We start from the raw sequence: 17,717 nt of genomic DNA, 5'->3' as shown, positions 1-17,717 counted from the left end.
ACATTTTACATATGAAGTCAAATGACATTGCATTTTGTATCAAACAAATTGATGACGTTATTAATACGATATTTAAAAAACGAGAGCAGTTTAAAAATATTTGGGATAAAACTGAAAATAGGGGGTTTGAACATGAAAGAAAAAGAATGAAGATTAATAATATCGGCAACAGAGAAACCTTTTGATAATATTCTACAACAAATGAATTTCCGCTTTCAAAATTTTAACGAATTAAAATTTGTAGAATTATATATAATCTTAATATTTCTAATTATATCTATATATACACCCTTATTAGGCGTCAACGCCCTTCGGTAGGGATCTATGAAGGAGTATCACCAAGCCGCAAACCCTTATCCCTTGCCGTACCGCTCCTCCGTAGGCCGATCAGACGCCAGTTATTCCAGACCAAGTCGTAGATTCTATTGAATTTTATACTACCGACGTTGGCCTTTTATTAATTTCATGACCTAGCTGAGGCTCGAACCGTTGATCGCAAATCCACTAAACTTGTCGATCGACTGCGCCTCAGCGAACTGGACCGTCTAGACCGATATTTCTAATTATAATTAATCAAAATTTCCCATAGAGGAATTTATTTCACTACGATTAAATAATGAAAATTTTTTGATATCTTAGCTTTGCATTCTCAGTTAAGTGTCGTTTATACGAAGTTATGGCGTAACTGACATTACTGATAAAGAAATACCCAGAAATCTAGTTTATTATATCGGGAAAATTATAACTACTGGTTAAAACAAGTCCCTGAATGAAGTGGTCAAGTTGTGTGAATTAGTACTAACTATCCTAGCCACAAGTTTTTCAGTATTAAAATGCATTAAAAGTTTTACAAGAAATTCAACAAGCGAAGGCGGACTTTCCAAGTTAGCCCTATTATCCATTGAAAAAGACTGCATTCAACAATTATCAGAAGTTGATAGGAGAATAGACCTCAAGTATAAATAAGTGTCATATTGTTGAAAGTTGTGTGTTGTGGAAAATGCCTCGGAATATATATTTTTTTTAAATAGAACTCTTTACTCTCAACTCTTTACTACACATTCCACTCAAAAACAACATTCGAGACCCAGACATAGCAGAAGCGTAGATCTACGCCAAATCTGACAATGACAGTCTCAAGTTTTAATTCCCTAATTAATAATAACTTCTACATCTTTTGTTTTAAACATATATTTTACTTTAAGTAATTAGGGAATTAAAACTTGAGACTGTCATTGTCAGATTTGGCGTAGATCTACGCTTCTGCTATGTCTGGGTCTCGAATGTTGTTTTTGAGTGGAATGTGTCTAAAGATATTCAACCTCTCATCTTTACTGATGAGCCCAGAGAGGTTGAAGACGGCGAAACACATTTCTAAGAACTAGTGTTTGGATCTTTAATTCGATTCAAAAAATTTTCCCAACCCAAAATGGTGGATATGTGAATTATTCGAAAGGAATATTATTATAATAATTCATACAACCTACAAAGCTATGTCAACTATTCTACTGCAAAGATTAATTCCGTGCGTAGAAGAAATAAAACGTGACTACCAGTATTGACTTGACGTGACTACCCGGACCAAAGTTGCTTAAAATTGATTAATATATTCCTTCCTGGTGTAATTTATAATAAAAAAACATTGCCCCCGAGAAAAGGGCATACACCCAGGGTTAAAGTACCCTACGACACAGAGTCAACTTTAAAGTGAAGAGTAAGTAGAACCTATAGCCAAATTGTGATGAAAATCGGTGCAGGCTCAGAAAATTATGTGGGAAAATCGTCATTGACTGGACTATAGGTGCAGTTTCATAATTCAAAGCTTTATTTTTGTTTACAGGAAACGAATCATGTCCTCAACCTCAAACTAGTGAACATTTGGCTGCTATCGAAATCATGAAGTTGAAACACATCCTCATTCTTCAAAATAAAATAGATTTGGTGAAGGAAGGGCAAGCCAAAGAGCAACATGAGCAAATTGTGAAATTTGTCCAAGGAACTGTAGCTGAAGGAGCCCCTATAATTCCCATATCCGCTCAGTTGAAATATAACATCGAGGTAAGACTTATAGACTTCGACCTGATTATTTCATTCATAAAAATTTTAAATGTGGGAAATGGCTCTCTGTCAAATGCTCTGAAACTTTGGGTTCTGGTAGTCCTTGATGTGCAGAACAAAAGACTCGATGGGCGCGTAGCTCCAAAAAATCATGGTTTTAAAATATAAGCCTCTGAAGTTATAGGTACAGTGAGGACGTTTGAGTTGGAATAAATTCATTTCCTCGAGAATGGGCGACTCTGGAGATAAATTACAAATCAGGTCGATTTTTATTTTTAAATTATAATTTTTTGGCATGTATATCATACTAGTGACGTCATCCATCTGGGCGTGATGACGCAATCGATAATTCTTTTAAATAAGAATAGGGATCGTGTGGTAGCTTATTTGAAAGGTTATTAAATTCTCTATTCAATAATATAAACATTAACAATATTATTTATACTGGGTGCCCAAAAAAATGTTTTGAATTAAATTAATTGGGACAAAAAGAAGAATGTATATAATTTATCTAATTCGAAGTATCGAATACAGTTGTCCGAAAACAGGAAAAAATGTTTATGATTAAACTGTTATAATTAAAATGTTAAAAAATTAGGACATAAAAAATTAATTGGGACAAAAAGAAGAATGTATATAATTTATCTAATTCGAAATATCGAATACAGTTGTCCGAAAACAGGAAAAAATGTTTATTTGATAAATAAATATTGTTTTTCGCTTAAATTCAATATTAAAGCTGCCACCCACCTGCCTCTTAGCAGTTTGAAGATTTAATTTAAGCGAAAAGCAATGTTTATTTTTCAAATTAACATTTTTTCTGCTTTCTGACAGCAGTAAAATGTATTTCGAATTAAATAAATTATATACATTCTTCTTTTTGTCTCAATTAATTTAATTAAAAAAATTTTGGGCACCCTGTATAAATAATTATGTTAATGTTTATATTAGTGAATAGAGAATTAAATAACCTTTCAAATAAGCTATCACACGACCCCTTTCGCTTAAACTAAATGTTCAAATGCTAAGAGGCAGGTGGGTGGCAGCTTTAATATTGAATTTAAGCGAAAAACAATATTTATTTATCAAATAAACATTTTCCTGGTTTCGGACAACAGTAAAATGTATTTCGAATTAAATAAATTATATACATTCTTCTTTTTGTCTCAATTAATTTAATTAAAAAAAATTTTGGGCGCCCTGTATAAATAATATTGTTAATGTTTATATTATTGAATAGAGAATTTAATAACCTTTCAAATGAGCTATCACACGACCCCTATTCTTATTTAAAAAAATCATCGATTGCGTCATCACGCCTAAATGGATGACGTCACTAGTATGATATGCATGCCAAAAAATTATAATTTAAAAATAAAAATCGACCTGTTTCGGGATTTATCTCCAGAGACGCCTATTATCGAGAAAATGAAATTATGCCATCTCAATGAGAAAATGAATTTATTCCAACTCAAACGTCCTCACTGTACCTATAACTTCAGAGGTTTATACCTTAAAACCATGATTTTTTGGAGCTACGCGCCCATTGAGTCTTTTGTTCTACACATCAAGGACTACCAGAACCCAAAGTTTCAGAGCATTTGACAGAGAGCCATTTCCCATAAGGTTTCTGCGGGGTCCTTTATACGTATACCTTAATTTCACCAATTGCGCTAGCAATTTTTGGAAAATTTAAAATTTTCTGTGAAATGTTTATCTTATAATTCCATAAGGTTCCAAGTACAAGGCTCATAGTGCAATAAGGTTCCAAGTACACTGCAGACGTCAGTAATTATGTTACAACATTGCACATTAGAATCTTACTTATGACATTATCTAACGTGAGGCGTTATCACAATTTACCACACTGTAGTATAAAATAATATTAAGATTTACAGCCCTTCAAATAACGAAGTTATGATAGTTCAAAAATTAGAAATTTGTCTCCTGAAAAATTTATTAAATGCCGCTTGGAACCTTATTGTTCTCAGCCCTCGTAATGACAATTAATGTTTTACAATTTATCAAAGAGAACAACCATGAGCAGTTTAGCAAATATTCAGCCGAAATTATCAATAAAATATTAGTTAAAATGATTGTAAAATACAGTTTTATCACGAAATAATCTTACTGAATTACACTCGAGCTCTTAAAAATGACCGATTTGTATTGCCCTTCGTAACAATTTTGACATAATTTCACTCCCCTTCAGGACGAGAAATTAAAACTGTAAATTGTCACTCGGGATACAAATTGGTAATTTTAGAGCTCTTGTGTAATTACAAGTGATAATTTAGTCAATTGTATCTTTCAGGTTTTGTGCGAATATATCACTAAAAAAATTCCAATACCAATGAGAGATTTTACTTCTGAACCAAGGCTGATCGTGATCAGATCTTTTGATGTTAACAAACCTGGTTGTGAAGTTAACGATTTAAAAGGAGGTGTAGCTGGTGGCAGTATTTTAAGAGGAGTGTTGAAGGTGGGACAAGAAATTGAAGTAAGTATTAAATACGAAATAATTGACCGTAATTTTTATTAATGTTTAGGAAATGAGTCAATACTCACAATCTTAAGTAGTTTTTATTGATGTTAAATTTGGGACCAAATACACGCAAAATGTTGTGTTCTTCCTTTATAATAGACAAGCAGTGGGATCCGTCCCACATAATGGTCGCATATTTGATTAATGTTTGGCGTTTGTTTATCATTTTAGGTAAGACCTGGACTAGTTAGCAAGGACTCAGAAGGAAAGCTGGCCTGCCGACCAATATTCTCTAGAATAGTATCTCTATATACCGAACAAAACGAACTGCAGTTTGCAGTTCCAGGAGGACTCATTGGTGTCGGTACCAAAATCGAACCAACCCTTTGCAGAGCCGATCGACTTGTAGGTCAAGTTTTGGGAGCAGTTGGTGCTCTACCTAGTATCTTTACAGAACTTGAGGTAGGTACAAAAATGATTTATACTTACATAATAATTGTTGTGTCTGTGCTTTAAAAGAAAAATTATTTTTCTGTTTGGGACAGACGCGCGCAACATTTTTATAGACCAGGGCAAATACAGCACCTATCGTCTTTCAACTTTTTGCATTGTGTTCAGGATAATGCCAGGAAAAAAGTCTGCAATACAAAAATGGGTGGAAATTTCATTTCCAGTGCATAAAATGCATAAACATGTTAAAATCAGTATATTAAGGGTTAGGTTTTGTTACTCGGGGGATTTTTGGTGTCGCTGAACACGAATACGCCATCAGAACCGACCACCGTTACACCTAGTGCCCAAAAACCTTCAAAACTTCAGTTGACTTGCCTTAGCAATTACCCTAGGCACCAGGTGCTCCGGGCGTATTCATATTCAACAACCCCAAAATCCCCCAAGTAATCTGTTTGTATCAATTTAGTGTCGAAAACACTTGACACTCCAGAAGGTGACGTGCCTTATAGTCCAAGCTGTGGGTGAAAAATAGGTCGATTTCAGGACATAATTCAGGAATTTCTGAAACCTACCAGGTGTTGTAAAGGACGATGGCAGGTTAACTTCTACTAAAATGTAACCAAAAATTTTGTGCGGTTGTTATTTATGACGTTTTTCATTAATTAAATTTGCAATTTTAATAGATTTTTAATTTTGCAGCTTAGGATATTCATTTTAGAGAAAAACTTTTAAATAGAAAATTGTAGTGAATTAAAAAACCTACAATTTGAGCTATGACAAGTTTAATTTCATTAATACTTTATTGCAAAACAGCATGAGAAAGTTCCAAAATGGCCGTTTTTTCAATTGCATTATTTATTGTAAAAATAAGCTTTATGTATTTTTTTAAAGGCTTTAAAATGAAAATCTTTCAATACCAAACATAAAAAAAAATCGTAGAGCCCGATTGCTGAACTTGTTGCTTAGATATATTATAACTTGTTTATCCCAAGGGGTCAAATGTCCAAGGCTATAACTTTTTGAAAAAAAAATCGTAGAGAGTTAATCCTAGATCCACTCTCCTTCTAAAGACTTATATTTCCATATTCTGATGTAAATAAAATGCGTATAGCATTTTTCAATCTCTTATTTCGGGTTTGAAAAAAAGGGGGCAAATTTCGTTATAAACATTTAGAAGTGAAGCCTCCCCTGTACATCCTATGAGTTTCTAACTTGCAGGTTATTGTTGCTGAATACAAAATAAAGATTAAAAACAAAATAAAAATTTTCTAAGACCAACTGAAGCCGAGATAATTATTTTTGTTTTCTTAAATCGTAGTGACTTTATTTACAACAATTAAGAAATTATTTCAGTCATTGACTAAAGAAAGACTTATATTATCTTAAAATAAAAATTATTTTGACGAAAAAATTACATTTAATTATTAAAAATGATTTTTAAAGTCTAGTGGAGATTTATTTTTCGTTACGAATGTGATTTATTGTGTCGGTTGCCCTTAGCAACAGTTAGTAACTTATAATACATTGAATCACGGTTTTTGCTTTAAATTTTAAAGCACCGCTTGGATTGACATGAAATTTGGCAAACACATATATAAACTCTCGTTGTTGGTCACTTAGAGTATGGAGCAGCAGGCCTATGTCTCTCTGATGAGACTCCAATAAGAGTCGAAAATCTTCGATTCAGAGTGCTGGACTGCGTTCCGTATTCTAAGTGAAAAATAAGATTGTTTTGCCTTCGCATTGTAACTGAATAAAAATGGTATACATTTTTATTTTTTTTTTACATAGATAACATGTCAGAATAAAAATGATATTAGGCCTCTGTGTGCTTTTGTCCTGGGGGTGAGTTTCACCCCTTATAAGGGGTGAAAAAATAGATGTTCAAAATAAGTTCGGAAATGGATAAAACGTCTAATTCTAAGCACCTTTTGTTCTATAGCATTTTTTCACAAAGTTAATTCTTTTCGAGTTATTTTCGAGTAAATACCTTCATTTTTCAACAAAAAAGAAACACGTTTTTAGGCGGTTTTTGACAAATAACTCAAAAAGTAAGTATTTTATTGAAAAAAACATTTTTAACAAAAATATATCGAATTAAAAATTGAAAAAAATTATGTATACATGAACTCTCTAGACCTAGTAGAAACAAAGTTCTAGCTAATGAAAAACAGGTTCATATCCGTCAAATTTCAAAGTGAATTATTTCAACGTGAAATAACCAAAAAATCATGCACTTTTTGTAGAAAAATCATTACAACTTTTTTAAACTGTTAAAAAAATATGTATACAGTCCATCTAATTTACTTACCGTTGCACGTCATTATCTACGTTAGAGATCTAAGTTAACATTGTTGCCCAATTACAAAAAATTCTTGAATTCATTTTAAATCAAATACATCACACAATTTTTGCGGAAGTGGCTTATACAGCAAAACAAATTAATATTCAATGTAAATAAATAAAAACTTTAGAAATAGAAAACAAGAATTAAGTTATAATCTTACGTTAAAGTACATAATAAAAACAGTAAATATAGTGAAACAAATACTTATAGTAAAGAATATAAACAAATATGAAGTGTCATCACCGCAACTGTCAAATAAATGTTACCAATTTATGCCAAAATATCACCTGCGTTCGATTATAATTACAGTGTATTCCGAACAAATGTGCTTCATAAAAACGCTTTATAATCAATTTATACAAATTAAATGAAACATATTATTGTGTATTTCTTTAAGTTGACTTTAATAGAAATCTTTAAATATTATTTCTACGCGTATATAATAAAATATGTCTAGTGGCTGTAATGCCAGTGTACTCGGCAAAGTGATTCTAAAAAAGAACACACCTACCGCCTAAATATTTCGTGTTGGTATCATGTGACGTCACGGGCTATGACGCAGATGACGTGCGACGGTAAGTAAATTAGATGGAGTATATCTATTTTTTAAAAAAGTTTATAGCATCAAAAGTAAGCAAGTTACGCTGAAAATAAAGTTGATCTCTTTTTTTTTTGGTCAAAAAAACTCGGGAAAGTTATTTCACGTTGAAATAATTCACCCCCTAATTAACATCTTAAATCAAATTAATCGTTACCGCTTCACAAGTTACTTTGCTAATATATATTATTTATATGATCTGTAAGTATCATCGGTTCAAAGGGCTTATTAAAAAAAATTGGTTTTAAAGTAAATCTGTTTTCATTTTTAATTTTGAAAAAAATGTTTTTTTTTCAAAATTACTTAAAATTTATTAGTGTGACCAAAAATCACAAAGAGTAAAAAATGTAGTTTTTGCTTTTCTGAATATTTTGGATTTTTTGATTTTTTTTTTGTGAAGGCAAAAATTGGTTAAGTGGCTGTTCTAAATTTGCATACACTCGTGATTATTGACTAGTTCAAGTCCTTTTAACTACAGCCCCTTCAAAAATAAGCACTTTGAACTGATGAACCTTACAGACATAAACGACACATACACAAGTAAAACGACATTGAAGTAAAATGGATAAATTTCATTTTTGATGCTAATTTGGGGGAGACTTTCCCGAGTTTTTTTGACAAAAAAAAGAGACTAACTTTATTTTCAGATATATATAAAACAGATATACATATATTTTTAAGTACTTTAAAAAAGTTGTAATGTGTTTTCTCCAAAAAGTGCATGATTATTTGGTTATTTCACGTTGAAATAATTCACTTTGAAATTTGACTGATATGAACCTATTTTTCATTAGCTAGAACTTTGTTTCTACTGGGTCTAGAGAGTTCATGCATACATCATTTTTTTAAATTTCTTAATTTGCTATATTTTTGTCAAAAAATGTTTTTTTCAATAAAATACTTTTTGAGTTATTTGTCAAAAATCGCCTAAAAACATGTTTTTTTTTTGTTGAAAAATGAAGGTATTTACTAGAAAATAACTCGAAAAGAATTAACTTGGTAAAAAAATGCTCTAGAACAAATGGTGCTTAGAATTATACGTTTTATCCATTTCCGAACTTATTTTGAACATATATTTTTTCACCCCTTATAAGAGGTGAAACTCACCCCCGCCCCGGGACAAAAGCACCCAGAGGCCCAATATCATTTTTATTCTTTGACATGGTATTTATGTGTTTGCCAAATTCAATGTCAATCCAAGCGATGCTTTAAAATTTAAAGCAAAAACCGTGATTCAATGTATTATAAGTTGCTAACCGTTGCTAAAGGCAACCGACACAATAAATCACATTCGTAACGAAAAATAAATCTCCACTACGCTTTAAAAATCATTTTTAATAATTAAATGTAATTTTCGATTAAAATAATTTTTATTTTAATATAATGTCTTTCTTTAGTCAATGACTGTGAAATAATTGCTTAATTGTAATAAATAAAGTCACTATGATTTAAGAAAACAAAAACAATTATCTCGGCTTCAGTAGGTCGTAGAAAATTTTTATTTTGTTTGGAATCTTTACTTTGTCTTCAGCAACAATAATCTGCAAGGATAAACATGCTCGAGAAGCCTTAGAGGACGCAACTATAGAGATCTATCCAACAACTCCAGCGTCAGATCTCAAATCATATTTCCACAGCAAAATAGTTTATATATGGAATAGCAGATGGCATGAAAACCAGAAGCAGTTATTTGAGATAAAACCAACATTTCAACGATGGTCTGATAATTCCACACCCAAGTGATCATCTCGCGATTGCGGCTTGTTCATAGCCGCCTCACGCATGGTCATCTGATGGCATGAGATCCTCAACAGGAGTGTTATGCTTGTGAGATCCCTCTGACAATAAAACACCTTCTAGTGGAGTGCCCGTTACACAGTGCGGAAAGAGTTCAATTCGGAATCCCGGACGATTTGAAAATACTATTCTCAAAGTGCGGTTCCAAAGTGATCCTTCAATACTTAAAAGCAATAAACTGTTTATATAAAATTTAATTGTAGTATTCTATAGTTATTATTGTTGTTAACAAAACTATCATTTTCGCTAATAGCCGTACAGGCTGATGCGAGTTTGTAAATAATAAAAAAATAATAATCTGCAAGTTAGAAACTCATAGGATGTACAGGGGCGGCTTCAGTTTTAAATGTTTATTTAACGAAATTTGCCCCCTTATTTTCAAACCCGAAATAAGAGGTTAAAAAATGTTATACGCATTTATTTACATCACAGTATGAAAATATAAATCTTTAGAAGGAGAGTAAATCTTAGAATAACTCTCTACGATATTTTTTTTGAAAAAGTTATAGCCTTCGACATTTGACCCCGTGGGATAAACACATTACAATATCTAAGCAACAAGTTCACCAATCGCGCTCTATAATTTTTTTTATGTTTAGTTTTAAAAGATCTTCATTTTAAAGCCTTAAAAAATACATAAAAGGAATTTTTACAATAAATAATGCAATTGCAAAAAACGGCCTTTTTGGACCTTTCGCAGGCTTTTGTGCAATAACGTATTAACTAAATTAAACTTGTCATAACTCAAATTGTAGGCTTTTTAATCTACTGCAATTTCCTATTTAAAAGTTTTTCTCTAAAATGAATATCCTAAGCTACAGAATTAAAAATCTTTAAAAATTGCAAATTTAACAAATGAAAAACGTCATAAATAAGTGTGATTTAATAATCATGTGATTTAACAAATAAAAAACCGCACAAAATTTTTGGTTACATTTTAGTAGAAGTTATTCCTGCCATCGTCCTTTACAACACCTGGTAGGTTTCAAAAATTTCTGAATTATACAGTAGAACCCCGCTAATCCGAACGTTCGACAAAAATCAACGACAATGAAAGCTTTGAATTACTAGTTAGGCCAACTTTCGGATAATCCGAACAGGCTGTCCCCCCAATTAGTTCGGATTTTCGGGGTTCCACTGTATCACGTTTTTTCACCCACAGCCTGGGGTATTAGCGGTGACTCCGGGCAGTGGGTGCTCCGGGGGTCGGTTCTGATTTGTCGGTATTTGTGTTCAATGACTCAAAAAACCCCCCGAATAACAAAATCTGGTCCTTAATATAATGATTTTGACATGTTTATGCACTTCTGAATGCGTTTTAAAATGCAATTATGCATTCCTACCCATTTTTTTATTGTAGACTTTTTCCCTGACATCATCCTGAACAAAATGCAAAAAGGTGTAACTCGATAGACGCTGTATTTAAAAATCTATTTATTCCGTATTGTTCTAGATGTCCTGGTCTAAAAGGGAGTACTAAATATGATAAAAATTTAATTAGACGCATCGAAAAAAAATTAACAAAAAAATTTTTTGTGGTTTTTTGATATTACTTTATATTTGATTTTTACATCAAAGACAATCTGTATTACTTCTGAGTATGAGATTTCAGTCTTGAAAACTTTGACAAAACTTTTAAAAATAAGCAACTTTTATACGAGACATTTTTTCGAATTATGGATAGATGGCGCTATAATCGGATAAAACGATTGTTGGAAATGGAAAAGTAAATTAAAAAATTGGAAAGCCCCCCACTTTATGGAAAACTGAACTTTTTTGGTTTTAGGACCTACTCTTCACAACCCAATAGGTTTCCATAACACTCGAGTAACTGCAAATTTAGCATACTTTCCTCGCCTCCTATTATAGATAGCAGCACGCAAAGGGTTTAAAGTGTGCGTGAAGTAGCAATGTATTTTAAATGGGATTTACTTTTTTGCAGGCATACAATTCTTGTGGCATATATATCATACTTGTGACGTTATCCATCTGAGCGTGATAACATAGTCGATGATTTTTGAAGTTGTACTTCTTTAGGCGCGATTGAGTGAATTTTTATTTTTCCACGCGCCTGCGCACACCGACAGTATGGAGATAGTTGCTAAATCTTTCAATATACAGTCCCTGGCCATATTATTATGACCACCTATGAATTTTTATAAAAATCAACTGTTCCACTAAGTACATTTTGTTTAAAAATTATTTGTAAATTTAATTTTTTTATGTAACGTTAATGTTATACATGAACTATAATATATTTAATAATCAGCAATAAAATATTTGAAAATATTACATATTTATATATTTTTTTAATATTTTGTTGAATTTCTGACCTTAATCACATACAAAATAATTGGGAGCTTTAAAACCAGAAATTTACAGTGAAAAGATCACAAACAAAATTGTTTTGATTGAATAACTAATATATCATGGAAACCACAATGATTAATTGAAGCAAAGTGAATTTAACTGCTTTCAAAGTACGCCAAGACGGGTACTAGCAGTAATCAAAGTTAAAGGGGGCTCAACAAAATATTAAAAAATATATAAATATGGGACATTTTCTAATATTTTATAGCTCTATATAATAAATTTAATAATAAACAGCAATAAAACATTTGAAATTATCACATATTTATATTTTTTAATATTTTGTGGAGCCCCCTTTAACTTTGATTACGGCTAGTACCCGTCTTGGCATACTTTGGAAGCAGACATTCAGTTTGCTTCAATTTGGCATTGTGGTTCCAATGATTATTTCATAGTTCTTTAACCAAAACAAGTTTGTTAGTGACCTTTTCACTGGAAATTTCTCGTTTTAAAAGCTCCCAAATATTTTCTATGGGATTAAGGTCAGAAATTCAATAAAATATTAAAAAATATATAAATATGTAATATTTTCAAATATTTTATTGCTGTTTATTATTAAATATATTATAGATGATGTATAACATTAACATTACATAACAAAATTAAATTTACAAATAATTTTTAAACAAAATGTACTTAGTGGAATAGTTGATTTTTATAAAAATTCATAGGTGGTCATAATAATATGGCCAGAGACTGTATGTATGTATCAGCGCAAATAAGATGCGAAAATAATATATTAGTGTTTTAGTAAATATATTATTATAATTTTTGTGTCTTTGGATTTGTCTTGCTCGGGAGTAAGATAATAAGTATTATTAAAACATTTTTATTTTTATACTTCATTTGATCTATTTGTCACCGTGATTGTAATTATTCCGAGAAGTGATGTAAACAGAGCCTTGGTAGGTCATTAGCATTCGACTGCAGATCGAGAGGTCCCGCGTTCAAATCCGGACAATTCATATTTCTTTTTTTTTATTTTTGGTATTGTTTTAATAATTTTTTTAAGTGATAAGTATTAAAATTAGTTTAATATTTAAATAAAATACAAATAAACTGTTTAAAGTATATTTATTTCGTTGAAATGATATAAAAGAAGTATGACTTCTTATGTGCGTACAAAGTACACACACTCTTTTTTTATATAGAGAATAGGAGTCGTGTGATAGCTCATTTGAAAGGTTATTTAATTCTTTATTGAGTAATATAAACATTAACTTAATTTAATGTATAAACATTCTCAATTTCTTTGCAAAACGAAAATGCAGCAGCTGCATAATACTCTGGTTAAAGCTCATCTTAATTTTCTCGGCACCTGTATGACTTATAAATTGTAAAAGTCTCAGGAGGTGTAACCAAAGAAAGTATTCCACCTGTTGTCAATCTGGTGGTACGGAGGCGATATTTATTGTCGTTTTCTGCGCTGCTTCGATTGATAACTTAGTTTATTAACTTAATTATTTATACAGGGTGTCCAAAAAATTTTTTATTGACAATTAATTGATACAAAAAGAAGAATGTATGTAATTTATTTAATTCAAAATACGTTTTACTGCAGTCAGAAAACAGAGATAAATGTTGTTTTTCACTTAAACTCAAGTTAAAATTGCACCCACCTGCCTCTTGGCCGTTTGAACATTTAATAATTTAAGTGAAGAGGAATGTTTATTTTTCTAAATAAACATTTTTTTCTATTTTCTGATAGCAGTAAAATGTATTTTGGATTAAATAAATTACATACCTACATTCTTCTTTTTGTAGTAATTAATTTAATTAAGAAAAATTTTTTTGACACCCTATATAAATAATTGTTATCGTTTACATTACTGAATAGGGAATTGAATAACCTTATCACGCTCAGATAGATGACATCACTAGTAAGATATATGCCGAAAAATCGTAATTCGAAAATAAAAATCGACCTGTTTCAGGATTTATCTCCAAAATCACCTATTCTCGAGAAAATGGATTTATTCCAACCTAAACGTCCTCACTGTATACAGTGATGAGCGCGCTAATAACCGGCAAAATAGCACAAAAGATGGAAAACGTATTAGTTGTGAGATAAAAAGAAATGAAACTAGTCGAGCTGGGAAATTTAGCGATGTTAACGTATGAATTTACATTATATTGATTGTTTCCCACCTTTACACGTATCTGATGAGTATGTCAACTAAAACTGTTACTGTGACAGTGGCAGTTGCAAAAATCATCCGATACGTCTAAAGGTGGGAAACAAATCAACATAATTTAAAATCATAGGTTAATATCGCTCAATTTCCCAGCTCGACGAGTTTCATTTTGCCGGTTATTAGCACGCTCATCACTTTATATTAAGCAAATTGACAATAATATGGTATTATTGTCAACCTTGAGTCCCTTTTTTGGGTGTAGCTACTGTAGCTGGATTTCTTATGTTGTTTCCTTTCTTCTCTCTTGTGGAATTCTTTTATCATGTGAAACGGTTTAGAGCTTAGAAAATGAGTCACTGACAATTAGTGATCTGAGTCGAGAATATTTCCAAACGAATATTCGCGAACATTGGAAAGTTTCCGAGAATATTCGCGTATAAAAAATGGAAATATTCTCCTGGCCGCGAATATTCCCGGAAACTTTCAATGGAAAATTCTCGAGAATATTCTCGCGTGAGAACTTTCGAGAATGTTTCCGAGAACTTTTGAGAATATTTCCAAGGGCCTTTTAGACATAAGAGTCAATAACGTAATTTCAATTTACGTGTAAGTAGCGCTATTTAATTCACACGACCGACAAATCTATACCACTGCCAAGTACAGAAGGAACATTGAGGTTACGGTTTATTGTTTTATTTATTTGTTTTTGGTTTCTTCTTGGTGGTTGAATTATTTGTTGATTTTAATTTAAATTTAGTTGAAAATTGAATTTAATTGAATATTAATAATCATTATTTTTATAATACAAATGTCTAAAGCTAGGTAATGCATGGGAATATTTCAAAAGTGAAATAATAAATAAAATGAAATTTTATAAGTGCATTTTTCCCAATCCCAGTTAACAAATAATGCTACGAGAATAACAAGGCATTTAGGTAAATTTTAGTCTTATTGCGTCTAAAAGGGCTTTACAGATGTTTATAGTCGGAGGGAAAAAATTTAAAATTTTCACGGTGTATTAAACAAAACTGTCTGGATGATGAAATATTTTGGATAAAGCTGCAAAACAGCAATTTTGAAATGTATTAGGTACTTTATTGGAAGGCAATATACAGTGCTAGTCAAAAGTCCGTACCCCCCCTCGTATCTTTTGAACGGTTATACCTATAATAGTGAAATTTGGAGGGAGGAAATAAACGGACGTAAGCTTCTTAACTAGTCATGACAGGTGACGTAACAGTGACAGATGACTTTACAGCGCCACTGTGACAGATAATTTTAAATGGGACCTTATGGCAAGTGATACCTCGATTGAAAGGTATTGAAAATACCTATTCAGTCATACTAATTTTATTTGAGTTTAAGCTAATTTTGATGAATAAATTAAATAAATATAAAATTGTAGTTTCGCATTTAATTAAAAAAATTCAAAATTCCGTCTATGATTACTTGTCAAAAAGGTTGACGTTGACGTAAAAACTACTAGAGAATTGAAAAACGTCATCTTTTTGACAAAAAAAACTAATAGGCGGACATTTGAATTTTTATTAATTAAATGCGCAAGTACAATATTATATTTATTTAATTTTTTCGCCAAAATCAAAATCAACTTAAACCCAAAAAAATTAGTATAACTGAATAGGTATTTTGAATACCTTTCAAATGAGGTATCACTTGCCATAAAGTCCCATTTAAAATTATTTGTCACAGTGGCTCTGTAATGTCATCTGTCACTATTACGCCACCTGTCATGACTAGTTAAGAAGCTTACCTCCGTTTATTTCCTCCCTCCAAATTTCACTATTATAGGTATAACCGATCAAAAGATACGAGGGGGGGTACGGACTTTTGACTAGCACTGTATATTTAAAATATCCCAGGTTGTCGAGGCATTTAAGGATATAGAAATCATTTTTACCGAGAATATTCCATTACTTCCAATCAGCAAGTCTGAGCAAAAGGAATGCTTATTTAAATTACAAAAAGGAAAAAAATGGCAGTGAAGCCTGTGCACTATGCTGCAAACTTACTTGATCCTTCTTTAACAGGACAAAGTCTCACTGCTGAAGAGCATAAAATAATATTAGCTATGCAGTCTATAGACAAGATATTAACCAATCTTCCCAAGTTTATTGACAAAGAAAACATTTTTACAGAATTAACAAAGTTCTGTGCAAAAGCAGACCCTTGGTCAATGGATTTTATTTGGCTTTCAGCACGATCAGTAGTTTATATAAGCTGGTGGCAAGGAATGTGCACCAAAACTTCTTTAAAAGATTTGGAAATTACAATACTGGGGTTACCAGCTTCCTCTGCTGAAACAGGGCATAGTTGTAGCACATGCCCCTTCATAAATAATAAAAAGAGAAATAGACTGAGTGTAGATAGAGCAGACTATCTCAAAAACTCCTCAAAAATCATAAACATGGGAAAACAGTATGTGATGAGAGTCCTTCTATAACTCATCTGTTGGAACCAGGGCAAAGCTCTAAATCCATCAGAAAATGAAAGATTAAATGAAAAGAAATGAAAGAAATAAATAAAGCTAACTACTGATTTGTATAATTTATAATAATAATTTTATTAAAAATGCAATATTTCCATAAGTTTCCGGAAACTTTCCGGCGTTCGAATCTTCGCGGAAATTTTACATCACTACTGACAATTCTATCGAATGGAGGGATAACATACAAAGTATTCTTTCAAATCCTATAAAGCAGTATTGTAACTTTTTATTCATAAAATACTTTGTTTTAGGTGAGTTACTATCTATTGAAACGTTTGCTGGGAGTCCGTACAGAAGGAGACAAGAAAGGGGCCAAAGTCCAGAGATTAACCAGAAGTGAAGTACTCCTTGTCAACATTGGATCCCTCAGCACGGGAGGACGAGTTGTAGCCACTAAGGCCGATTTGTGCAAGATCGCTTTAACGAATCCAGTCTGTACGGAAATCGGCGAAAAGATTGCACTCAGTAGACGTGTTGAAAAACATTGGCGTCTCATCGGATGGGGGCAGATCCGCGGAGGGGAGACAATCGAGCCTACCACAAGCTAGGCTTTTTATACTCGTACCGGTCTTTTCAGGACACTTTAAGCCAATTTTTGTTTTCTATTTAATATCGTTTTATTAAAGAAGTGTTTACGTTTTGTTTATATCTTTTAGGTTGATTTTTATTACTGCTATAGTGTACTGATTATCCGATTCAAATATAATGTCTATAAAACTACTGTGTTTTTTAATGGAATATAATATTCAACTATAATTGAAGATGTTGGGGCAATAAGGTACCTAAGCCTAATTTGAAAAGTTTTGATTAAATCACGTTTAAAGTTTTTGACAAAAGCGTGAAATCATATTTTTATAATGTTTACCTTAATTCCTTACATGCATAATAAATTATTAAATATATTTTTACAAAAAAGGATAGGTACAAAATGAAACTGCATTTTTTAACAAAATTGGTATAAACTCTAA

General features: G+C 31.6%; 1 protein-coding gene across 1 annotated transcript in view; it reads left to right on the top strand.

Moving 5' to 3' along the window:
- The window catches only part of LOC114336188 (eukaryotic translation initiation factor 2 subunit 3, X-linked), an 85,071-nt gene extending 67,602 nt beyond the window's left edge, over positions 1-17,469 (top strand). Inside the window, exons 4-7 of the mRNA XM_050661259.1 lie at positions 1,841-2,058; positions 4,373-4,558; positions 4,775-5,005; positions 17,001-17,469. Coding sequence (XP_050517216.1) covers positions 1,841-2,058; positions 4,373-4,558; positions 4,775-5,005; positions 17,001-17,297 — 932 coding nt within the window. The 3' untranslated portion in view covers positions 17,298-17,469. The remainder of the gene's footprint in view (positions 1-1,840; positions 2,059-4,372; positions 4,559-4,774; positions 5,006-17,000) is intronic.
- The last annotated feature ends 248 nt before the right edge of the window (positions 17,470-17,717 follow it).

This window comes from Diabrotica virgifera, chromosome 9 (assembly GCF_917563875.1).
Source record: "Diabrotica virgifera virgifera chromosome 9, PGI_DIABVI_V3a".
NCBI lineage: Eukaryota > Metazoa > Arthropoda > Insecta > Coleoptera > Chrysomelidae > Diabrotica > Diabrotica virgifera.
The sequence above is the reverse complement of the archived record's forward strand: the minus strand, read 5'-3'. Positions and strand labels throughout refer to the sequence as shown.